This window comes from Odontesthes bonariensis, chromosome 7, assembly GCF_027942865.1.
Source record: "Odontesthes bonariensis isolate fOdoBon6 chromosome 7, fOdoBon6.hap1, whole genome shotgun sequence".
Classification (NCBI taxonomy): Eukaryota; Metazoa; Chordata; class Actinopteri; order Atheriniformes; family Atherinopsidae; genus Odontesthes; species Odontesthes bonariensis.
In genome coordinates, this window is record NC_134512.1 from 9,685,068 (window position 1) to 9,710,762 (window position 25,695).

The 25,695-nt window shown below is 41.2% G+C and overlaps 1 protein-coding gene across 1 annotated transcript in view; it reads right to left on the minus strand.

The window, feature by feature from the left end:
* The window catches only part of cecr2 (CECR2 histone acetyl-lysine reader), a 41,203-nt gene extending 16,157 nt beyond the window's left edge, over positions 1 to 25,046 (minus strand). The window contains exons 1-4 of the mRNA XM_075469376.1: positions 24,773 to 25,046; positions 3,817 to 3,911; positions 606 to 789; positions 206 to 333 (exon numbers count right to left, since the gene is read on the minus strand). Coding sequence (XP_075325491.1) covers positions 206 to 333; positions 606 to 789; positions 3,817 to 3,911; positions 24,773 to 24,892 — 527 coding nt within the window. The 5' untranslated portion in view covers positions 24,893 to 25,046. The remainder of the gene's footprint in view (positions 1 to 205; positions 334 to 605; positions 790 to 3,816; positions 3,912 to 24,772) is intronic.
* Positions 25,047 to 25,695: the final 649 nt, after the last annotated feature.

The window sequence follows — 25,695 nt, forward strand, 5'->3', positions numbered from 1 at the left end:
CTTTTGGAATAAAATAACTTTTTCAATGAGAGCCTTTAAACGATTGTGATTAGCTACTGAATCCTCATCAAGTGTTTAAACGAGCCACTAAAGCAATTATATGGTCACTACATTTACCATTTGAGCACAGAATACATGACCAGTGAAAACAGTCCTATTTGGAATCAAGGACATATAAAGAAGTTACAGAAGAAGAGGTATTTACCTGAACTTCTCCATTTTCCTCTTAACTGGCTCTTCTTTGTACATACGAGTGCCGTAAAAGTACCAGTAGAGGGCTCCATTTCCATCTTGCCCCAGGGGTTCCACCCTCAGGCTGTCTGCATCCAGCCCCTGAAGGAGGTGGGGGTGGGGACAGAACGTTTCTTAAATCATACGTTTTTAAATCATCGCTCACTAGTGGTGATCGTCAGAGTATTGAGCTACAAAAACTATATATTTAAAATGGGGACCATGAACTGTAGCAACTTCCCTCGTGTTGATGGACACTCAAACAATGTGAAATGAGCCACTTTGAATTCAATTAAAGGGGAAAAAAAATACTTCAGAGCTTTATGTAGCATTTTCCAGATTTGTTCAGCGGCTAATTTCTTTGAGTGGCGTACCTTCAGCAGGTCGAAGACATCAGCAGCATCCAGACGGTAGTCACAGAGTCGATGCAGCAGTTCCACCTGAGTGCGAGGCGGCAGATTCTCAAAGGGCCCCTCTCGAAGAGGGTTGGGCTTCCCCTCTTCTAGTTCCCATCGGTAACTGATGATGTCTTCCAGGTAACTGCTAAATGCCTGAGGGCTAAACAGTACAGGAGTCTCAGAGTTAATGTCTGTCTGTGTCTATTGTTTTGCCAACAAATCTACAGGACCATCAGGCATTCTGCTGTAGGATCACAAAGTGACCACACCAAAGCTCTTACCGGCACAGATTGTTAAACAAGATGTCCCAACTATTTCAGATAGCTACTTCTGTTTTGCCTTTCGAATGTCTGGTCGATGCATGTTTTACTCAGTTGTCCTGTATCTCACAATCTAAGTTAAAGACTTTTTAAACGTAGACATGAGTTTTCCTTTGTCAGCTGGACTGTAAATATGGATAAATGCAAAAAAAAACAACAACAATGACAACTGCTATTTGAAATTGAACAGCTAACAAAATATCCTTCTTTGTCTCCTCAAAAACAAAAAGGATACAATAATACATATTTGTCAGTGTCAGGAAGGTAAAATGAATTATAATTGTGTGTTTTTCAGCCTTGTATACCTCTCACAGCACTTTATGTCTGTCAATCACTCATTAAAACAGAACTTTCTTTCTTACACCTACAGTCAATCTGCTATCATACACACTCACACAGTGAGTCGAAGTCATTACTCTTGAATGGGAAAGCTGAGGATTGATGTCTGGACACTGACATGACCTTCCAGAATAAAATCTTTATAATCATTTACCTTCTTTTAATAGACCCACTGCAAACTGGGATTTAGATCATAACTTTCCTTTAGAATTTCCTGGTATAACTCAAAAGCCATCCTCACACTACCACCAGGTTTCAAAGATAGGGCAAGACTCTTATTCTGGAATGCAGTCTTTTTTTCTTCTTTAAGCATAATACTCAGGATCAGTGTTCTCCTGATGGTGGACATTACCCAATGCAAGAGAAGCCTATAGCTGTTTAGGAGTAATCCTGGTTTACTTTGTGACCTTGCGTACTAATACACTTATCTCTCTTGAGCTCTTTTTGCGGATGGATCACTCCTCGGGAGGGGCAATAATGATTGAGAATATCCTCTATTTTTATACAACCTGACTGGATCGAAGTTCAAACCCTTTGCTAACCTAGCACAAGTGAAAGAGAATCAACAGGTCTTTTTCTAGGGTCCCTCGTTCGTTTGTGTCATGATACACCCCCACAAATGTGTTGTGAAGACAAAGACTTGTAAAGATACATGTTGTGTAAACAAAAGGCAATAATAATGAAGAATAAATAGAAAAAATATACATACAATGCGAAAGCATGGCACAGTTTCATCTTCAATTTAACTGCTATTGAAAACCATCACATACTTTTGCCACTAACTAATCAATAGTGGATCATTTTCATCTATATATAAATGACAACTAATACTATTTTTGTCTTGTTTAACGGGACTCTCTAATCCACTTTCAGGACATAAATGAAAATCTGATGTTTGGACCATATTTATGCAGAAACAGAAAATAGTGAAGGGTTCAGAAACTTTTCACCATTATTGTACAGAGCTTTAAAGTTAGGTCTAAAAGTGGCTGGAAAAAAGCAGGAGGCAAGCGTAAGAAAAGAAAAAAGAAAAAAAGAACAAGTTTCAATGAATGGGAGCTGGGTTTGCATCTCAGCTATGAGTGGGATCTAGTAAATAAATGCTGGTTCCGGTTCAGCTATAGCAGATTAATCTGTACTATTCAGTTCCACCTCAGATGAACAGAACAAGGGCTCGGGGCAGGGGTGAGCATCTATGCAACAGCACAGTGAAAGGAGGACAGAAAAAAAATGGCTTATCTTGAAAGAGCAGTGTGCACTTTTCACACAGCTGCAGGCTCCCCCTTCTCACTACCCCATCTCTCTCCTCCTTTCTGTCCCCTCGTTTTCTCCGACATCCTCCCTCCCTCGTTTACCCCGCTCCGGCAGAGCGTTTAACACGTGCGGATGAAAAGGGCAGAACTGTGAAAGGCCAGTGCTGAGCAGCCGCCCCCAGGATGCCAGCGCCTGTCCAGTCCAATAAAGCAGGCTGTCTTCCTGTTACCGGCTGCCTGGGTTGAAAAACTGGATCACTCCTGCCTGTGTGTATGTGTGTATCTGTTCACTGTACCACGATGCTACTTTCTGATGATGGATTGGAGTAGGAGGTATATAGAAGGGGCAGCCCCTTGAGAAACTTAACATTTCTGCAGATTTGAATAACAACCACTTCTAGTCACTTTCTCCAATGATATGAACGCAGGGGTGAGAAAAGTTTCACTGGCTCTCAGGCAGTCATAGATCATGATTTTGTCACACCATCTTACACCACCTTAAGTCACCATATTACAAGTTCTGACTCCTCAGTGAGTTACTGTGGCAATGACTCAGACCTCCTATAAAGGATGCTATGACTAACTAGAAATAAGTAAATTTAAGATTTCCTTTTGACAAGCTCAGCTAAATGTTCATTCTTTCCCACTGTGCCACTCATGCTTCATTAAAAACTTATTGGAGATGTTTCAATTCCCTCATGTACCTCTGACAAGGCTAAGACCTACAAGTTAAGGTTGTTCTAGGATAGTGCAGCTTTAAGTGGCAGAGGTGAATTTTCTTGCGTGATATATAGTACTACACTCATATTTCTTCAGGATGTATGCTCATTCAGTGTATTCCGAGTAAGTCACTGTTTCTATTTGCACAATTAAGTGGAGGAATACCATGGTATTTGATCAGTAGTTCAGTGACAGCAGAGCACGCAGTGTGTAAATATAAGGCTACCTTGCCTGACTATATTCAGCATAACTAAATGAGAGTGAAGCTTAGGTTAAACTAAAAAAAAGTGTTGGATTTGCTGGAGTATAAAGTTGAGCCTGACCATTCAGCTTTTTAGTATATATGCATATTTTTCTTGAAATTAGATCTAAAATGATATAATACTGTACATATCGATATAGTTTGATGCCGAGTTAGAAAACCACCTCCTGTGAAGCCATTGCTTGTTCAAACTTACATGAGATTTGGTGTAAAACTGGATCAGTCTGTGCTTACAATTAGTATTCTGGCAGCTTTTGATAACATTCTAGGTTCTTTATACGTCTTGTACATACCTAATGTCAGTACGCTGGTAACATCCCTGCAACAGACAGGCAATGAGGTCCCCGAGGAAGTCCAAGTCCTGTTCTGACAGAGCCTTCTCCAGCTCCTATAACGAAAAAAAAAAAAAAAAGAGGACATAGTCAGTGCACACGTGAAGAAATATGCAACTTTACGTTACAGGAAAGAGTCAGGTGTATAAAAGTGGAGTTTTTACATGTTACATGTATTTCCACAGCTCAGCAGCTCAATTAATATTTATGGGATGAAACTATTAATGAAAGGGAAACAGGTGCCAGTTGTTAGTCATAAGAAGAGAAACAATATATTCAAGCTATGACATAATGTAACAAAGAAGGAGGACTGGTCTGTGTCAGTGAGTTTCTGGCATAAATGTTGCAGGTTTTGTTATCAGTATAAGGTTAGATAGCAGGAGTAGACAGCAGGAGGGATGATTGGAATTTGCCACTTGTTCCATTAGGTTTTCTTGGTTTGCCTTTGGTAGTTGGGTTGCAGCAGAGGTTCAAGTTTAGCCATGACCCCTTTCTTGCCTGGCATTGTGTTACAGCCATTGAGGTTTTATGAAGCGGCAGTAACTGGCAGAGCAAACTCTAAAAAGACCTGAAAGCACCAAGGAAGGATGGCAGGCAGCAGGGGCCGAGAGCTGTGACACAGCCACGCCCCCTCCTCTTCTCCGCTGGCCAACCAAGATACAGCACCCCATACAGCTACCCAGCATGCACGTCTCTCCCTAATGATACCCAAAGGCTCAGGAGTACAAGCAGGGGAAATAAAGAGGATAAAAGGAGGTAGAGAAGCTGGAAATGCAAATGTAGTTTTCCATCAGCCAAGTGTCCATTTGACTTCAAGATCCCTTCTTCAGGATGCAAAGCAAACCTTTCCAGCCCAAGCCAAACCAGTTTATCTTCAGAATCCGAACATAAATGCTTTCAGCTGATCACCCCCACCCCTCTTTTACAACCAAGAGATAACAACTTTTTCTCTGTGTCAATCTTCCAAATGACTGCCACTTCTATACTACTCTGTCTTAAAAATGCTTACTCTCAACTTCAAGAAAAATTATCTAAAATGATCTCAATGTCGAAGAGACATGCTCAATTATTGTCCGGTCACTTGTCTCTCCTCAGTCTGTCTATCCCTGGAGGAACGCGGTGAACTCAGAGGCCATCAAAGGTCATTGTACACACCTCCTGGCCATGGAGAATGACGGAAGCCAGGAGCCAACAAGTCAGCACGACGAAAAACAGAAGGGGAGGAGGGGAGGACCAGAGAGAAGTTGAAAAACAGGATAAGATAAATGCTTCTGCTTGAGGTTAGAACAGAAAAGAGCGTGACAGAGAAACCAAGGGCAGCTTGTTCCTACTTCTTCCTCAAGCTTCAACCGAAACATACCAGGAGACTGAATTTGATGACAGATAAAATCATGCAAGTCTTATGACACGAGGAAGAACAGAAGATGACATTTACAAAAACTTTAATGTAAATGTAAAGAGACATACAAGACAGACTGTCATGGATTTCAAGAATATTTCAAAAGGCCTTAAACATAAGGTTATGAAATTATGGTGAAGTAGCATGAGTGCAAGTTCCTGGAGTAAAACAAAATGATACCGTCTTCAGGTAGTTAGGCATCTAAAGTTCAACAACCACAAAACCGTCTTAAAGTGGTAACGATTCACATTAAGACAAGAAACAACATTACAGAGGTCAACCTTGTTGGAGCTGGATGCAACCATGGCAGCCTACGTCACAAAAGCCAACGGAAGAATGATTATTTTCTTGTCAAGACCTGCGCCACCATTTCGTCAGCTTAAGAAACTAGTTGAAACTCTGGTGCCTTTGTATATTCAATAAAAAGAACAGCCACTGTAGAACTTCGACATGCTGACGGTAGAATCACCAGTGTGATTATTTGTATAGTTTTGCATAGAGCGTGCTTTTCACATGATTAGGACACACTGCATAAGCAAATAAATAACTCCAACCTTTTTGAAAACAAGAAAAACTCAACTAGGACTCCACTCAGCAAACACACTATGCATCAAGCCTGATTTATGGTCGGAAACCAGGTCGTCTGCGTGTGTGTCGCAGTTAACGCAGACATGCCCCCGCCCCCTACGCAGACACTCTGTGTGCCTCCTCAAAATTGTAACTCACCGCAGACAGTGTCGCAGATATCGTCGCAGGGGGGAGAGAAAGGAGGCCTCTGATTGGTCAACTCCGCTCTACACTATGCGTATTTCCGATTTGCTAACCGGCTAATGGTGACGCTAACCGTGCTAACCGTGACGATTCTTTCGCCTCTCTGCCAGCTCCAGTAGTAGCAATATTTCTTCTATTTCTAGATCGATCAGCTGCATCTCAATCAAAGTGCGCATTCGTCCAGTCGCCATTGTTGTTGAATGACCTCCGTAACCGTAACACCCACAATCCTAGCTTGTTCGTGATTGTCCCTCTTGCGTTGTGGCGTGGGATTAACATAGCGCAGACAGCGCTTCAAAAGTAGGCATAATTCAAAAATAACTGCGTCGTGTCTGCGACAAGCTCACTGCGACACACTGCTGCGAGAGTATACACGAGCCTTCATGGAGCTGTCATTATGACAGCACTGGAGATAAAGAGTTGTGGCAAAGTGGCATTGCGGCATATGCTAGTTTCACAAGTGTATCACAGCACTTATCGCGACGTATATTTTGTTGATTGCATCTGTGGTCACAACAAGAAACTGACATGCGCTTAAACTCAAAAGGGGCTGACGTATTAGAGAGCAGACTCACGTGTCTTTATTATGCTAGATGTAACAAAACAGGTGATTCTAAACAAGTTGTGTCTTTCATCTGTCACAATGAGAGCTAGTGGACATTTAAGATGAAGTGATGGGATTGGCCGCACTGTTTCTATCACTAACAGAGGAAAAAATAAAAACCTGGATGTTATTTTAATTTTATTTTTTGGTCATTAGAAGGATGGATAACATGCACCACAGGCAGACAAAGCTTAATGTTAATGTGTTGACCAGAGGTGACAGAAGCACCTGAACTGTGAGATCACATCAGCAGAACCTCTGAAATCATGCTTTTATCTAAGAGCCTTTGCTGATTTTTCCTGAATACATTTCTGTATTGTTGGATTGATTTAGTTACTTTTCATCTGTTGCTGAGCGAAGTGCTTCATAAATGTTTAAAAAAAGTATCAAATGAATAAATGTTGCTTTATTAATACCATTAATAGCAATAAGCTGTTGAGGTGTAGCAATTAGAGCCTCCAGGCTAACTGTTTTTGGGTGCAATGCGGTTCTTTGTAGTAAACTTCTATCTCTCTTACTCTGCAGCAGAAACAAAGAACCGTCTGAAATCATGTTAATGTCTGCCTTTCTTCTGGGTCAGAGAAGGTGAACATAATTGGGCTATTTGGACCTTAGTGGTGCTTGACAATTATTGAGCTAATCCTGTTTTAAGAAACTCAGTAAGTGTCAAAGCAACATAGATGAGACTCATGAATTCTGGTCAGACATAATTACAAATGTGATGGATATTTTTGTTTTTGTTTTATGCCAAAATTGTATGCATATAATACAAGATCACAAGACTGGTTCCAATAATCACAACTGATTAACTCTCCAGAAAGACTATCAGACAACAGGAGAAGGAAAATTGTGAATTTGAATTAAGTTAAGATGTAGTGACGGATGTTTTTAACACCACAGCTGTCACACTTTCAGAGTTACACTGAACGGTTATTATGCCAAAAGAATATCTGAGTATCTACCGACAGTGAAATAATATTAAGCTAATGTGTTTTGTCCTTTCTTTGGTACAGACATTCCACTCAAAATAGTAGATGGAGGTGGAGTTTAACTGTATGCATAACTGCACAGTCTTGATCCTTCCGTCATCCTGTTTATTACCATCTTATGTCATTACCTGCAAATATGCAGAACCATTTGATCAGCAGTTCCAACAGTTCATCTGTGGGAATAATTGCGATTACGGTCATGGATCTTCATTTTAGCTGATCCCCAGTTGCTGACAAGTTTGATTCGGTTCTTCGGCTCACAGTACGGTGACTATAAACACACAGTGTGTGTGGATGAACCACACTTGAAAGAGAGAGGAGCTTTCCCTCAAATCATAGAAAATGTGTTGGCAAAAGTGCATGAACTGCAATGATGTGTGTTGTTTCAAGCCATGAGTCTGACAAAGGCTTAAAAGTGCACATGAGTCATGGTTTGTTCATATCTACATATGTTATCCAGCTGCTTGGGTGAAGCCATAAGCTTTGATCACAAGAGAGATTAGAAAGACATCCTATGTATCTCTGTCTACAGGCACATGTGCAAAGGATGCACAGAGATCCTGTGTCCTGCTCTCTTCTACTTCCAGGTCCCCTGTCAGGCAGTCTCTGGGCCAAAGTGAACCCATCCATCAGAGACAAACTGGACTTTGATCACACTATGTAAAAGCTAGGGGCCACAACAGGGGAATGAGTGGAGATTTGAACATAGGACAGCAGAATAAAGGGCGTGCTGCGGCCCCTGGATTAACACCACCCATCCCCAACTTTGAAGTGCCACATAACATCTCAGATGGCAAAGGGAAGGGGAATTAATTTGGTGTGCATACCCCTTTCTTCAGCCATGCACCCATTCTGCCAATCCCTCAGCGGACTGGTGCTAACAAACACTCAGCTTGATGAAAGTCTTCTAGGGACACTGCTGAAACAGAAATCGTCCTGTGGAAACCTTTCCCTTCAATAAGTGCATACAAAGAAAAAACAGACCACAGAAAAAGCATGTTGCAGTACTTTGGTTGCATCACATTAATGATCAATGGGACACAAAGATAAGAGAGCCTGAAATGTGATAAGCTGTAAAGGGTAAAAATCGCGTGTCTACACTGTCAGATGTGTCACTGGGCTACAGCAGCGGACAAAACAGGCTATTCGTTTCACATATTCACACAAAGATTGGAGGGCGAGTCAAAGCTTAGTCAAAAGGTGTGTCATCACTTTAGTTTTCTGTGGGCTTGGCTTGCAATAAGCAATTCACCCTGAAGGTATTTGCCACCTCTCCCTTCAGAACCCCCCTGCAGTTTCTCTCTCCGATTCTCTCGCTGGTTTAACTTCGTATTCCTCTCCTCCACACCATCTCCCCCCCCCCCCCCCCCCCCCCCCCCCCTGCCCAGTGTCTGTGAGGGCCTCTGAGGCATTCTATTATTCCCTTGACAACACCCTTGCTGCACTCTCCACCCCGCTCCTTTCCTTTCTCCGTCTTCCTTATCTCTCCTCTCCCTCCACACATTGTCCCCACTCCCACCAGCTTTTGGCGTTACTGTAGCCGAGGGCTGCACACTCCTTATAATAAAGTCGAATATAATTGGCAGTCACCCCCCCCCCCCCCCCATATAATTATGTAGACTGAAAATATTCATTAAAAACAACACAACTTGAATTGCCTGAATCACTGTCTCATCAAGACAAAAAAAAGAAAAGTTGTGTGAAAAGTTAACACCCACGATGACAACACAGTTTACCATTTGTTCTTTTCTCTTACTCACAAAGTCTCGTCACACCCTGCGTACCCTCAATGGTGTTAACAGAACAAAGTGAATGTTGCAACTTCTGTTACTCATACAAGCCATACCTTCGTAAGAACGTTAAAAGGTATGCGTGTCTATATAAAGAGAAGATGGAGTAAACCATTCATAAGACTGTAGGGGCCTGACTCAAGTGTTTTTGGACAGAGAAAAACACAGATAAACATCTGCACAACTGACAACTGGTTTCTGAATGGCTCATGATTTGACTCATACATGGACTGTAAATTATGGGATGGGCATTTAGGGCTACCAGTGGCACTGAATCCCCCCTGTGTTTATCACTGATGGAACTTAGGACACAAGCAGCAAGATAATTTATGAAGTTTACAGGGATATATTGCTTGCTCAGATTCAACGCTCAGACATACGTAAGAACATCCCAGATGTTTTTTTGTTTTTTTTTTGGGGGGGGGGGGGGGGGGTGTTTAAGATAAAAAGGCGCAATATTCCAGAGAAGTGTGAGTAAGTGTTACCTGATCTCAATCTGACTGAGCTGCATTTTCTTTGATAAAGACCAAACTAAAGGCAGAAAGATGAAGGAGTAAACAACAATCACTGAGGACAGCAGTAGTGAAAGCTTCGTAAAGCTTCACAAAAAAGGAAATGCATTCAACAGGCCTTTTAACATGGAAATTGTGACATATTGCCACAGAGCCCTCTTTTGCTTCAATTGTAGACACTTTCTCTGTTGTTACAAGAAAAGAAGCTGCAGCAAACATTAGATGCAAATGGCTAACAACTGCACCAAATAACAGATGAGACAGCAGGGTTGTTCAATAAATTAATGATGTGTGGATCAATAGTGAGGAATAATACTCATTACTGTTGGTGTGATTTGTATGTCAATAAGGCGAATACTACAGCTGCGCATCAACCATGTTAACTCAATACAAACGATCGTGTTAGTTTGACCGAAAGTGGACTTTTGAAATGCTTGTAAACAGGTTAGCCTGACCAAAATCATATAAAAATCAACACAATTTCCAAGAAAGACGCTCTCATTCACATTTTTCTGTTTCTTTTGAGAGAAAGCTAAACGCTTCAGATATTGTGATTAAAAAATAAATAAATCAGCGCATTAAGACAATGCGTCTACTTCAGTTGCTTAAAGCATTTTCACAGTCACTCTGCTCTCATAAAATATTGATTGTGTAACAGCAGTGTTATCTGACAAACAACCCCAACAAGTAGGCTAACATAAAGATAACATCGGGCAAGTGAATTTGGATGCATTTAACATGTATCGTGATCTCTCACAGAGAAGGTTTGAAGCAGTAGAAAGTCTTGTATGTTTTGTCATAGTCCACATACTGTGGCATACTGAAATACTTCAGTAAATAACTAGATTCCTCTCCCGTGCATGTAAACGGTGGTCGAGCTAAATGGCCCAGTGCAGTGTGTGCAACTATGCTGAATGCAAGTTTAGACCCTTTGCTCTTAGTGCAGCTAATCCTTTAGTCAGGACTGCTGCATCTGACTGGGTCACTAAGCAACAAACCTTAATCGTGATCCTCCTGCAAGCCATTTACTAAACATGGATCCTAAATAATTGGTAACCACTCTGCAAGGCCTGGAAATAATTTCATGGTATTGATGGTTAAATGTCACTTGGATCACTCCCCAAAGGGACAGGGAGAGGGAAAAAGGACAATCAAGAACATGCACAGGATGTAAGATAATGCAAATACATATGGATTGAATATATTCATTTAAATTCTACATGAGTGAAATTTTGCTGGGAAATGCATCATGGTAGACGGAGAAGTAAAGTCAATGCGAATGTTGAAATCAGAGATAATTTGTCACAGGTGTACTCAAACATGGATGGACTATGTATTCAATAAACCAGCATTAAGAGTTACAATTAAAGAATTATAAATCATGCCAGGTCAATCGAATCCACTGTTTAGTTTGACCGATATGAGTCATTAATCTGTTTAAAGAAAGGTGCCATCAAGGCTTAATAAAAGTACATATTAGTATCTTCAGATAAGAAGAAATGTTATTTTTTCAGTCGAAAAAGAACCTGAAAAGAACGCTTTGGTTAAATCAAAATGAAAGTGAGAAAGTGAAAGAAGAGCTTGTGATAAGAAGCGCAGCAGCATTTGTATCAGCAGCTTGTTGCAGATCCACCGAGGCTATAGTATCTGGGGGTTGGCCTCTCCGGCTCCCCTCACAGCAGACACTTTCCATGCCACTGCTGTTAACAGCTCCTCCGGGGTCTATATCACCAACAGTTGGAGGGCGGGTGCAGGCTAGCTGGAGGGGGAAGGGAGACTTGTTTGTTGTGTAAAGGCTCCTCTTTTCCTCTCCAATGTGTCTTTCTTTACTTCTTTCTCCACCCCCCAGCTCACACATGGTTCCTCCAGGAGCCATCATCTGACAACACCCTCCACCCCCATGTGTAACCACCTCCTGCCACATGACAAACACGCACACACAGTCGTAATACCACAGGAAAACGCCCTCGCATCCTCAGGATGTACGGTTCATCTGATCAGAGGAAGGCATCAACATCTTCTGAGTTGTTGCCACACATGTCGGAATAATACTCAGAACAGAAACTTGCTGGCTGATATACCTGTACGGGCCGTCTGATTTACAAGATATCAGCTGGAGTGAAAACTTACATACTTCGTGTCCCCCACACCTGCTTTCTCCACAAAGTATTCCGATATACCCAGATAATTAGAGCCTTCATGTACGAGGACAATTTCTACATGAAAATACGTTAACTTAAAGAAGGATGACATGAGCTCAACTACTCTGTGCTGACAAGCACTAAATATAGCTCATGCACTACACAACTGCGAGGTCAGTTTCCAACTCCAGCTGTGTTTTATTATAGCGTCAATGTCAGGGCCAGGTGGGACAGGTGGCTGGGCTGTAGTTGAGCAGACATTGTGACATTGTGGGGGAGGTACGGGGATGGATGCTGTACAGATCCTTCCTGAGCCAAGCGGTCTCCAGACAGATGGAGACCCTTTGCCTTGGACTCACTCGTTGACTCGGTGGGTGAGGATCATTAAGCACAGGAGATGGGAGGCCACCCAGTGCAGCAGCAGTGCCTCCAACACTTCCACTACCAGCTTTGAGGAAACCTCGTAATCGACTTCCTCATATAGACTACGCTTCCTGATTTAGCTAACATCCCACTGGACCCACATATGCCTCCACATGTACACACAAACAGATGTAAATTCAGCCTACTGACTTCAGGAGGGAAAAAAACAAATGTCCATCCCTACTAGGGTTGTGTAAAGCTAAGAGAGTCAGTGAAATCAGTCGTTTCAATAAACAATGAAATCACTGAATTTGCTTTCTTTACAAATCAGAGCATTTCTGAACCTAGATTGCAAATGGTTGTAGACTTTGTCCTTTGTTTAAATGCCACATTTAACAGAAGATGTGAAGTGACAAAGCACTGGGTCTTGTTGGCTCTAGCTCTTTGAAGTCAGGCTGGTGTGACAAGGTCTTGACATTCCCAAACAACAGAGCAATAGCTCCAGAGGAACTTTGGCCATGTTCACACCGACATTAGCCTCTGCATGAAAAAACCCAGCCCCCTAATTCATTTGAAAAAGGCCACACTGTTGATGCAGCAAGAAGTGCCAACACAGAGGACATCTGCAGGAAAAAAAAAAAAAAAAAAAAGGTGAGATTTACCTGGCTGAATTTTTCCTGGAGCATAAATGTAAGGTACTGCTCTGGATATTACTTCTCAATCACTTAAGACACCTTCTTGGTGAATTAGTTTGCACAATGATAATATTTTCACTGTTCACCTGCCAATCATTACGATGAAAGATAAAATAATTCTAGCCTATTTATGTAACAATAACAATCTTGCATCACCAAAACAGTCTCTTGTGGATCTGAATTTAATCATGTCACCAATGACTGCAGCCACATTCCCAAACCAACACTCTTAGTTTGAACGCCTACTTTCACGGTGCCAGCATATGTCATGGGTTTTATAGCAACAGGTGAAGATTGACAGACATTACTAGCATCTGTAATATTTTGAATACAAACAATAAAAAAAGCTATAAATAGAAGCTGAGAACATTCAAATATGCCACCGCAAATTCTACTAACTAATGAACTAAAGCAATCTGGGCAAAAGTGTGCACCCTAAAGCCCTTTTACACTCAACAACTGCTAACATCTGGCTCTTGAGTATAAGGGGGAAAGTTTTCAATTAGCATTCAATTCCGTTAAATGACTCCAGCTTGGCTTAGCATCACTAGGAACACCAAACATGGGGGAACATGCCAACTCTCACTGAAGATGCTGCTATAGAGGGACCAAAAATGGCCATGGCTCACATTTTCTCAGCAGAGATACACATCTTACCGATCATAACATCTCACATGGAGACTCTGAAACTGACAACCACTGGTGGACAAAAAGTAACAAGTGATTTGTTTTCAGATTTTCAACCTGCCGCTAAGTCAGCTGGAAGCTTATTCTCTGTCTGGCCGAGTTGTGCTGATGTCCACGGTCCAAGTCAAAAGAAGAAACTAGCCCGATTACTTCAGTGCATTCTCCAGCAATGCAATGTAATGTCATTCCTTATGATGGTGTAGTGACACGCCTGTTCACTGGACAGGTAGGTTTTTTTTGGACTGATAATAAACCTGCTACAACATGAAGGGAGGGGCTTTAGCAGGTTTACCTGGGTTTAAACTGTGTAAGAAGCCTCTTCTGTGTAGCCCTACACCAGCTTAGCGATCTCTAAATAACTTTCAGTTGAAAACTTTTAGAAAAGCATTCCCACAATTCCCATGGTTTATACATTGTTTTAGTTTACTCGTTTCACAAAGGAACAAACAATATTCCATATTCCAGAATAAATCTCTTTTCTTTGGCCTCCTTACTTTGTAATTTTGTGCCACACACAAATAAAAACACTCACAAAACCGACACAAAGCAATTATCTTTAGGCAGGATAAAACACATGAACCGCCTACTCCCGTCTCGTTATTCAGGGCCCCCACTGGATAATACCTGCTTTAGTAAAGTTTTCATCGCTTCTCATCTCAACTTCACATCCAGTTGCAAAGACACGGAGAGATAAAGCAAAACTGAAGGGATGCCTCCCAGACTGGAGACAGGGAGGGGGAACCATGGGGAGTTGCAACAATGAGGCTGGCAGAAAGGAAAAAAAAAAGTGCATGTGCCCCACCGCTCCCCCCTCTGTGCACACACTCCCTGTGTGAAACCATCTGATGCATGTACTGCTGCTCTCACTTGTCAATCACAACTGGGGGAGGGGCAGCAGCATCTTACAATGCTCCATCACTTTGCATACAAGGATATGCAAAAAGGTTTTTGATCTTCAAGCAGCGTTAAGAGTGTGAAAAAGTTCTGAGGGCATTATGCACCTTCCTCTGGAAAAGAAGGTGTCAAAGGTTGACACCTATAAGGCTTTAAGTAGAGCTGAACTGGGGATGTGCCAGCGGGTAGCGTAAGAGAGAGAAAAAATGATTAATGTTGCTTTGTGTGGGGCTTAAACCAAGGTCAAAAGCAAATATACCAGCATTGATTTCAATGATCCCTGGTGATTGTGCAGATGTCGCAGCCGATACTGTTGCGGCCTTCTTTACAAAAAAAAAAAGAGAGAAAGAAAACAAGTTTATCGTTAAATTACATACGCTTATTTTTTTTTGCCGGTAATATCCTTCCTCACAACTTCACAACTATCACAGGCCAAAACATCAAAGCCCCCAGAGGCAAGGCTAGTAACAAACATCAAATGAGTGCCATCTACAGTTACAAAGTGCAAATGGTGGAAACCAGGAGACGGTGTGCCTGTCTGAAGTTGGGCCGTGGTGGAGCAACACTTAAGCCTTGATCCCATTCTCCCCTGTTAATCCACTTGCTTTCTCCACAACAGAAACAAGGACATGCTCCCAGGCAGCCTCCTCTCAATTATTTGCCAGATCTAATAAGCCTATCTTCATCTACAATTACACTTTATAAAAAAAAAAAAAAAAAAAAAAAGCGAGAGGAGGACACTCACACAAACACACACCAGGAGCCCCCCCTCCCACCACAGAGGGAGCAGCAGCAGCAGCAGCACCCACTCTGAGTGAGGAGCCTCCACCCTCAAGGGGGAAGGGATAGAAAGAACCACCATCTGGGGTTTAGTTATGGTGATGCCAGGGGCTGGGGCTCAAAAAGGGGGACTGGGTAAAGGGACTGCTGGTTGGTATGGGGTAGAAGGGCAAATTATGGTAAGTGAGGATGGGACGTGAGAAAAGGTAGCGACGCTTGCTCATGAAAATGCCCAAAACAAAGGGGGAAACAGCACAATGCAGATGGTTTCAGGGCTCTGGCAGCTAAGAGGATCTTCATCATATATTGTAAAAGACAACAATAAAATACAAGCTTCTTAAATGCACACCCAATCAGGGCTTTTAAAATGTGTTTGGCTGATAATAAGTTTACGCTAGTTTCACATGTAAATACCAGAGAAAGTCTGGAGAATAAAGCGCAGACTTTGTTTGCAGCTGCAGATTCTACATCTGCGCAACTTTCTTTTCTTTTCTTTTTTTACAACAACTCTTGAGTCGCATCCAAGTAGAAGCAAACAGCAGGCGGAACGTGATGGAAAGTAAGCAGCAGATATCCCACGTCGAGGATGAGGCTCCAACTCATCTTTAATGATGATTTTTCTGTAGGCATGAACACTACCCGCAGGTAGGTCTTCAAGATAAATAAACAAGTGGAAAGCAATATACACACAAGCAGAGAAAAGTATGAAACAGCAAACGTTATCAGCACACACCCCCACACTCGCCATGAATGATCTGGAAAACTTGCTGCTGTATTGAGACATCCACCGCCCATTTAAGGTGAGATTGATGTGCTGACTGAATGGGGAGATGTCGCAGTGGATGACACGAGTTCTGCAGCAAGTGATGAAAAGAAAAACCTTTGAAAGAGGACATTCTTAGTAAACTTCAGATTTTATTAAACTAACAGAAAATATGTAGGAAATAAAAACTTTAAATTCTTTCAAATGCTTTTCTCACAGCCACTGATAAGCCTGGAAGCCGACGACAAAGCAGTCAGAGAGTTGGTCTGTTTGCAAGGATGAGTTGGCTCCCCTCTGTTTGGTCTGTGTGAATTACAGCCGCTTGATAAGGAAGTGTTCTTTTGCGCCATCTTAATCTGATATGATGCCTTTTTTTTTTTACACCCCTTTTCAAAATAAATTAAAAAATAAAATAGCATTTAACTAAATAGCTGAATAAACTGCAAAAAGTCTGAAGAAGGCATTTGTGTTCCAACACACAGCTCCTCTGGAAATTGTCAACAATATTTCATGGACGTGATATATCTGAGCAATCAGCTTGAGTCAGGATGAAGTTGGATGAGGGGAAATACCTGATCACAAATGATAACGACGGCAGTGCAAAATTCTCCCACTTACTTTGCATCAAAACTAACATAAGAATGAGGGAACTGCAAAGTAAAGCGTTCACACAACCATTCAGTTTTGAGATCAAATTTACTGAAGACACTGCATGGTAAGTTTGAAACTACAATGAAGGATGGATTTAGATGTAGTAAGCCAATGAGAAACTTAATGGTTAAATAATGGAATACAACTAAAAATGGAACAATAATTTGTAACAAAGTCTACAGGGAAAACTGAATGGGTAACTAACAAGAAACAGCAACAGAATGTTTCCTCATCTAAAAGACAAAGAAGGACAGAAGTCTGTCAGAACCCACTCTTCAGACTGATAGTTGTTGTTAACTCCCACACGATAAAGTCAAGGGAAAAGCTAAGAATCAATGAGATGGTGTTGTCTTACCTGAGCAAACGCCAAAGGGGCCGCAAATAGCTTAAGATAAATATGACATTGTAAAGTCTTATTATAATTTCAGACAATTACTAACAGAGACACAGGTTACAGATCTTGTAAAATTTTGGGCGACAGCTGTATTTCAGTATCTGTCTGTTAAGTTCTCAAAAAGGTAACAAAATAATGGGAAAAAAACAAAAATAAACAAACAGGTGAGCTCTTTACTGAAGGCCAAGAATAACAACAACAACAACAACAACAACAACGGAGCTTTCCAATTTTTAGAAGGCCGAGGACAAGGCTTTAGCCAGCCTATCAAAGCATCATCAATTAAGTCATCCAATCTTAAAAATGTATAAGGAAACAACAACAGGAGTTACAGTTCCCTGTAACTATTCTGCTTTTTAGGTTAATTGAATTTTGAGTCGGAAGTTGGGACAAAAGCCAACACTCAGCAGGCATGAAACAATCTGCTGGATTTAATTAGCACGAAGTTTGTTTGATAGAGGTGGAATTTACTAAAATTAAGCACCAGGGAACCTGTACGAGACCTGATTTTGCTGATTTTCTTGCGTCTAGTCTGCACTTTTATTTTCTTTTTTAAAAACACTGAATAAAAAAGAAATTCCAAATGATCTGACAGCTTGTGTTGATAGCTGTGGGCAGACATTGAACTACATTGAGACAGCATTTTTGGATGAATCACATTCAGTGGGTCTACATGATGAGATCAATTCGATTATAGCTATAGTTGGGCTATGCTCCTTATTTGAGCAAGGGCAATTATCCTTGGATATATGGCGGTGAATGAATCGAATCATTGGCACAAAGCGTGTCATACCCTGATACGATAAGTGGCGCTGTACCCATTTCAACCATTGCTAATAGAGCCACTTCCGGTTGACCTCTTCACCACCAACAACGACAACAAACTCAGGCATTCGAGAAAGATGGTTGAACGAAGAGCAAGATGAAGCTACGTCCCTCTACATTTCGTTTGTGATGAGCTGCTTATTGTACAAACACGATGCACAACGGCGCATTCTCCATTGCGTTATTTGTTTCTTTCCGACGGCGGCGACAACAACAACAGTAATATCGTTTCCTTTGACTTCCGGTTCACGATTCCCGGGAAAAAATCTCGAGCATGAGCAGAATGCAAAGTCCAATTCACCACGTGCTTCACCGTCCACAAGCACGTTTAGTGTGACTTTCAACCGAGTTATCTCAGAGTTTTAATCCGACCCCGAGTAACCCGATCCGATTCAATTTCTTGTCAGATTAAGTTGTATACATGAACTTAATAACTCAGTTTTATTGTAATTTAGTCCGTAATCCTATTTTTACAGTGCCATGACTACCCACTGACTGTCAACAGGTGAATTATAATAGAATCAAATCACCCAGCATGCAAAGATTCACACCTCTAACTCATATCCAACAGTTGAGACATTTCCATCTCTGGACTGAGTCTCTCTCAGAGATGCAGTGAAATACAAATCATGTCCTAGTGCCATCTAATGGCTTCTAAACGCTAGATTAAAAATAAAGCTTTCAGCTAAGGAGAGCAATTTCCGTGAGATGATGACAGGCAGCTGATGAAGATACATGGAATAAACGCGTAACGATGTGCCAAATAGGCTGTCAACAGAACATGAACTGACATCAAAGGGACAGAGGTCCTTGGCATGAGGGGCTATGTCTGGCAACGAGGGGTGCCTCATTGAGGATCAAGCAGAACCCTGCAGCTTCTGTTGGCAGAGGCATCATTTCACCAACACATAGCCAAGAAACTAAAACATAAACCACAGAGATTAAAAAATAAAAAATAAAAAAATAAAAAAAGTAACAGCCATGCTGATCCTGGGTCGCCTTCCTGTAGATCACCCTTTGGTCCTAATGTGCTTTTGCTTCTGAACTCTAGGACACTTTTCTCCACTTCCCCCTTCCTTCCCACCTGTTCTTTCTTTTAGTTTCTACACTGCTTTCTCAGCTCGCTGCCTGCGGCCTGAGGAAAGTGGAAACCAGTGACAGTGAAGGGTATAAGCCCAGGAACAATGTGCAAGGGGCTACTTTGTAAGGATAGCCAGGGACACTAGGGTAGACTCCATTATCACTGACCAGCAGCGTAGAAAGAAAAAGGGCAGCCACGACAGTGCCACAGCAGCACTGCTGGACTGGATCACTGAATTTGTCAATATCCACTCTGCCAGCACTTTCAAAGGGCAGCAAACATGGTGGTCTCAATGGCTCATTCATTAGAAAGGTTACAAGTATTAAAAAAAAAAAAGTATATACTATACATCTTTCCCACATTAAATTCACACACACACACAGACATCAGACCAAAACTAGTCAGGTGTACAAAAGAGAGTTAGAGCTAAAATATAGTCAGAGGGCTGGGCTCCACCCCAGCCCTAAATTTGATTAAATGGGTATAGAAAACGGATGGATGGATGGATGAATTTTGTGGTGACTCAATGTACAGTACTGAGGGAAGAGTTTCCCCTCCTCTTTTTAGCTCTCATCTTCTATTCAACTATTTTCATGTCCATTTTTCAGTCGTACCCACTTGATCATAGTGTAAAGGGTTACGTGGAGCTGGAGCCCATCCAAGCAGATACCGGATGAGGCGGGGTACACCGGGAAGAGGTCACCAGTCTATCGCTAGGCTTATCTGGTAATTACTTGATTTAATTTAGCGTAATTCTTAGGTTTATCAGTGACGCGTATGGAACTAGAGTGCAGACTGAAGCCTTTGTAAACTGTGAGACAACCTGCGTCATATAGATTTTCTTTCATTACCTATCCATGGATGAAAAGAAAGGGTCCATAAGCACTAATCTTACTCTGCTTAATTAGTTCTTGATGTTGTTAATGTAATTAATCAGGCCAGCTTGATGATCACAACTAATCCTGTGGACGCATGAATCTCGGCGCCCTTTACTCCTCAAATGTGTTGATTTTTTTGACAAATAATATGCACATTACTATATCAAGAGTCTATGAAAGAGACAGAGACAGGATAACACAATGGACAGGTAAACGACAATAAAAAAAAAGATTAACACTGAATATTATAAAACGCAAAAGGCAAAACGGGAGTCTGCAACTTAGAGGCAATATCAACTTAAAAAGGCATTATCACCAATGTCAACATTTGAATACATTACGTCTGTATGACTTTACTTTCTTCTATCAAGCACTTAGGATATACGAGTTAAGTTATCTTCTTTGGATTGTTGACCACTAATATGGTTTCCACATTTTTCTCATTGGCAAGTTCAAAACAAAGCTCTTCTTATAATGAAATCTACAAGAAAGACATTTACGAGCTCTCTCAGCCACTGGTGAAATGTAGGGCTCGTCTCAGTTTGTAGAATGAGACATTTTGCTAGCTGTGTACAAAAGCAGATAGCTGGAAAAATAGTTTCTCTGAAGCAGAGTTTGTGGATATCCCAAACAGGGCAAGGAGGGGGTCTGGATCTACTGTTTTTTTTTTTTTTTAAGCCACCAATATGTAAATAAATAAATAAAAGAGACCAGAATGAATTAAGTTTGGGACATAGCCACAGCTTATAGACACAAGTACCTGTGGCTTGATTGGATTCATTACATAGTGGGGTGACGTGAGGATATATAGCAGGTAGCCAAGATTTTGTATAACCATGTCAATGAGTCCATATAATAGACTGGATTTGTTTCCAGGGTTACTTATACTGTATAAAGGTGGCTTAAACATGCAGGGAGGAATAGTTGTCTACAGGCTTCTTGCTCAGTCTGAAGCCATAAAACTATAGCTGATGCATCGTCAAAATGCGGCTCAATCATAGAGCAGGAATAGAATACATCTTCCATGGCTGATACCAGAGATTAAAAGCAGAAACATTGTTTAAGAAGGCAATACAGAAGGAGGGGCATGTTCAAGCTGAATTTCCAGGTTGAACACCACGTTTTCAGGAAAACAGTGAGCAACAGGCTTTGGGGTATATATTTTTTTTGTCATTTAGAGGGTGTGTCAGTGGTATTACCCAATCATGGACTCAGCAGTGATACGCATCTTAAAAAAAAAAAACACCATAAACATAACTTCCTTTCCCAGTCAGTAAGCATTTGCCATTTAGCTGTGTTTTGCGGTGGCTACATATGACCCAGTGTGTTTGAGCCCTCAGCAACCACAAAACTGACCTTGCTGCTTTCTATAGATACACAGTAGCAAAGACGCACACAAACAACAAACCAATTAAACATGCTTTGTCAACAAGGACGGACTGGTGGGATGTCAGGGTTACGAAAGTAAAGTGCAGAATAAAATAAAAATCACTCAACATGCCCCACTCCAACCAACGACAGCCACTTCCTGCCTCCTTCCCTGCCCACTTTTCATCCCCAAATTCTTGGCTAATTCAACCGACGCAACCTAAGATAGGATTGTAATTGGAGCTGACAGACTTCATCCAACCAATCTCTGAACAGCACATTCAAAAACATATCTTAGAAGATGACAGAAAAAGAAGATCTACAAGTTAAAAGTTACCAAATGTCACATATAGCGACCAATCATCTTTAAACTATTCCATGTAAACATAGGTGGATCATCTGTTTTAAACTGTCTGCCACATTCATGAGAGTGCCCAGGCCAGCTTGTCTTGTTGTTGCTATGTAGCATTAAGCAAAACAAACATGTTTGCCCAACAGCTTCCTCTTATTTCTGTGACACAAAGTTCTCACAAAGCAAACAAACCAGATCCCAATGTCCAGACTCCAGATCCTAGTGTGAATATTTGACTTTGCAGACCCACAGCGTCAAAACAACGTGAAATTGAGTAACTGCGGCAAGTGCAGCAAGCAGTGAGGAGTTGTACTGCTGGTGTCTTTTTATTTAGGGAGTCTGGATTGCTGAATTGCAATAACCTCCTAATCCTGGCATCTGTTCAAAAATGTGCATAACGCGCCAAATCACAGAGGGCACAGAGTGGTAAAGGCAAAACTCCAAACACTAATTACAAATATGAGAGGTGGTTATATATGAAAAAGCCCCATATTCAATTGTTATACCTTTGTTTGAAAAGTCACACGCCATTTTAAGGCCGCAACCAGTCCGAAAGAACAATGCAACAGATCGCATAAAATAAAAGCAACATAAACAATTCAATGGGACTATAGATATTTTAAAAACTCAACCCCAGAAGATGCATTCACATTTCCAAATGACCCTGATCTTTGCTTACCCCATGTTTAGGTACAACAACATATAAAAAGGTATATTCAAGTAAAACACACAACATATATGATCCACAATATCCAACACAGACTTACACAGCTAGAAATAGCATACAATGCCTTCTTTTTTTATTACATTGAGTTTATTTATTGAGTTATTTATCACACAATAAAACCCATATTGTCAAAGCAGCAAACAGATACCTGCGCTCATAAGTTTGCTACTTCTAATGTTAATCATGTTCATTTGCACTTTTGATATTAAACATCCAAAACTTGACCCGGTCACCTAATAAGAATTAAAGTTTCAATGTTTTGGAATATCACTCAGCATGCCCAGCTTGTCAGATGTCACAGTCTAACCTTCACACAGGCCTGTGGAATTGATCCGTTACACGTATTTACCTGCATAAAAATGTCATCCAGACAAATCTTTCAAAACCTTGTTACTTTAAGATGACTATATGGGGTTAACTCAACAAGTAGATTATATTTTTTCAATAAACAGTCCAATCCAATACTCATGATCCTGAGTTCCAGCAGACTGAAGATAAATAAGAGGGCTGTAATACCACATATATAGATGATGAGAGAACCATTTACCTCCCTCCTAAAAGTTGTTTAATGTAGAGGGTTCAGTAAGCAATATAACTCGTTTCCCTTTAAAAGGCGCAGTTTAACACAAAGCATAGGCCTAGAGTTTTCTGTGTGCCATTTACTCTCTAGCAATTATTATAAATGCAACTGCTGATAATTTAATTGCGAATCAGAGGAGTTGTGACCTTGATCACTCATGAGTCCAATTAAGTTAAGATGTCAAAGTAGAAGGAGACCACATCAGTTTCAATGTCTCCTCGAAATCCAGCAGAGGGGTGTAGCCACACATGTGATCTGCTTAGTGATGGTTCAGGGTGAATAGATTATTCATAGTGGGCTGGTGCCGTAGGACCCTCTTGTTAAACCACGTTAAACCTCTGGAAGGCTTTGAGGTTCACATTCAAACGAAATTTTGAAACTGTATAACTTGTTTCTAGATTAACTATTAAAGCAAATTTTACATAAATCACATCCCATCCTTGGGGGCAAAGCAGCAGCGCAAAACCCTGAACTTTCATGGAAACTAGGCGCAGTGTAATGCCCCATCTGGCTCGCACTGCGCTTAACAACAAAGCCGATGCCTACGTGTTTCTTTGCTGAAGGGGGTGGGGGTGGCTGAGTGATGGAGACTGTTGATGTGCGATGTTGACTTTATCAGTTTCTTTAAAAAGCAACGATTCCTCGCTCAACAGATCAACCCATCTAAATTAACCATGAAGCAAAGCCAGCATAGAAGCATGTGACTTTACTGTACGGTGAACTCTTTGCACATTTCAGCGATCAAGCTGGTCGGTGCATGTGTTAAAGTTCACTTACGCCTCCGTGGTATGATTAAAAATCCGTTTATTCTTATAAAGCACACAATGTGCTCGGGCAGCGTCGCCTCGATAATTTACAGTAACCGACTGATATCGCAACCCAAACGTTTAAACCCTCGTTTCTGGAAACAAAATGGGACTTGGGCGAACAAACAATGCCCGAACAGCATCTGCGTCCCTATGGCTACCCAGGCCAGATGGCTTGCAAGACAATAAACTCAAACCTCGCCGCATGAACTTAACTTTATCTGACAGAAAAAGAGACGAGCACTTTGCTGGAAAAAGTGGAACGACGATTCAATTTGATGCGCGTCTCGTCGTCAAAAAGGAAACAATTCTAGTCACTTAAATGTAACATAAACGGAATTACCAGTTACATATTAATCTTTGCGAAACTTTTGTCCCCCGCGTGTGTTTTTTTGCTCACATCACCTGAAATAAGCCAACTCTTTAACCTCAACACGAGTCTCTGGCAAAATGAAAACAAACGAGTGGCACATGGTTCAAGAGGACCTATAAAGTTACTGAGGAACAACCGGGCATCCTTTGATTTAAAGCAATACGTAATTCACAGCGGAAATCGTAAGGTTAAACTGCATCATAATATTGTATCAAGGCTAAGCCTGTGGGAACATTTCCAACTTTAAGGAACTGCAATTAGCACTCACAGCTAACGTTTAGCTTAGCTAACTAACTCGCTAGGTCGTTACCTAACAGGATTGCCCCAGTAACGTTAACGTAAAAGTTCAGAGAACACTGCTAAGCTGGTTAACCAAAAGACTGTACCAAACACGATCTGCTGACCATGTAGACAAAAATGCTGACACAAACAACTCTTCATTTCCGCAATAAAAGACATACACGTTAATACGAGCTCTCACAATTATTAATTACCTCTATTTCAAAGTCAGGAAGGTTGAACGCTGTCCTGAACAGCGAGCAGAAGTGGGCTATGGCGGGGACTTCCCACCAAGACTGGATCTCTTCCACAGAAACTGTACATCCCTGGGACATTTTCGGTCTGGTAAAAATGTGTAACGTTTATTTCTCACATTAGAAAGTAGTTTCCTCAGCGACTTATAATGCCTCCGTAACATTACAAATAAGAAAAAAGTTTCCACTGCCGTCCTGTTGGGGTGGTTGCCATTGCGACCCGGGGAGCTCAACAATCTGTTTCAATCAGCGTCTCACCGGAGCTGAACAGATGGGAAGGGCGATACCACCGCACGTCGAATAGGGGGGTGCGATACATATTCTCAATAAATCTAAAAATATGTGAGCATAGAAAGTAACTGTAATGGCTGAAACATTTATGTAATTTATAGTTCACCTTTAATCAGTTGACATATTTGAGACTTAATTGAATTATTTCGTTATAGTATTAAAGACAAGTGGTGAACCGTACCCCACCATCTTGATAATGCGCCGAGCGTTTAAAGGGAATGTTTGTGAGTACTCTATAAAAAGTTTCACCAGGTATGACATAGGTGACTTATTTTACGTTCCATTAATATTTTCCGTATGTGCGGAGTTACGACTTTATATATTAGTATTTAGCATATTTTTGCCGAGTAATTTCCTCATTGTCAACGTCATATCATTACACATTAATTGTTTACTTATTTCCAACTACTTTTCAAGGACTACCAAGGGGTGCTCAGCATTTCAGTATAACATAGGGCACAAAAACTCCAGTTAGAGGCGAATTTAAGCAAACTGCAGTGGAAGTTCTCCATACACTGCGCAGGCGCTCCCCCTATCGCAATATTGGAAAAGTCCATGCTTTGAGACCGATAGTGTCCAGTGACAGTAAAATT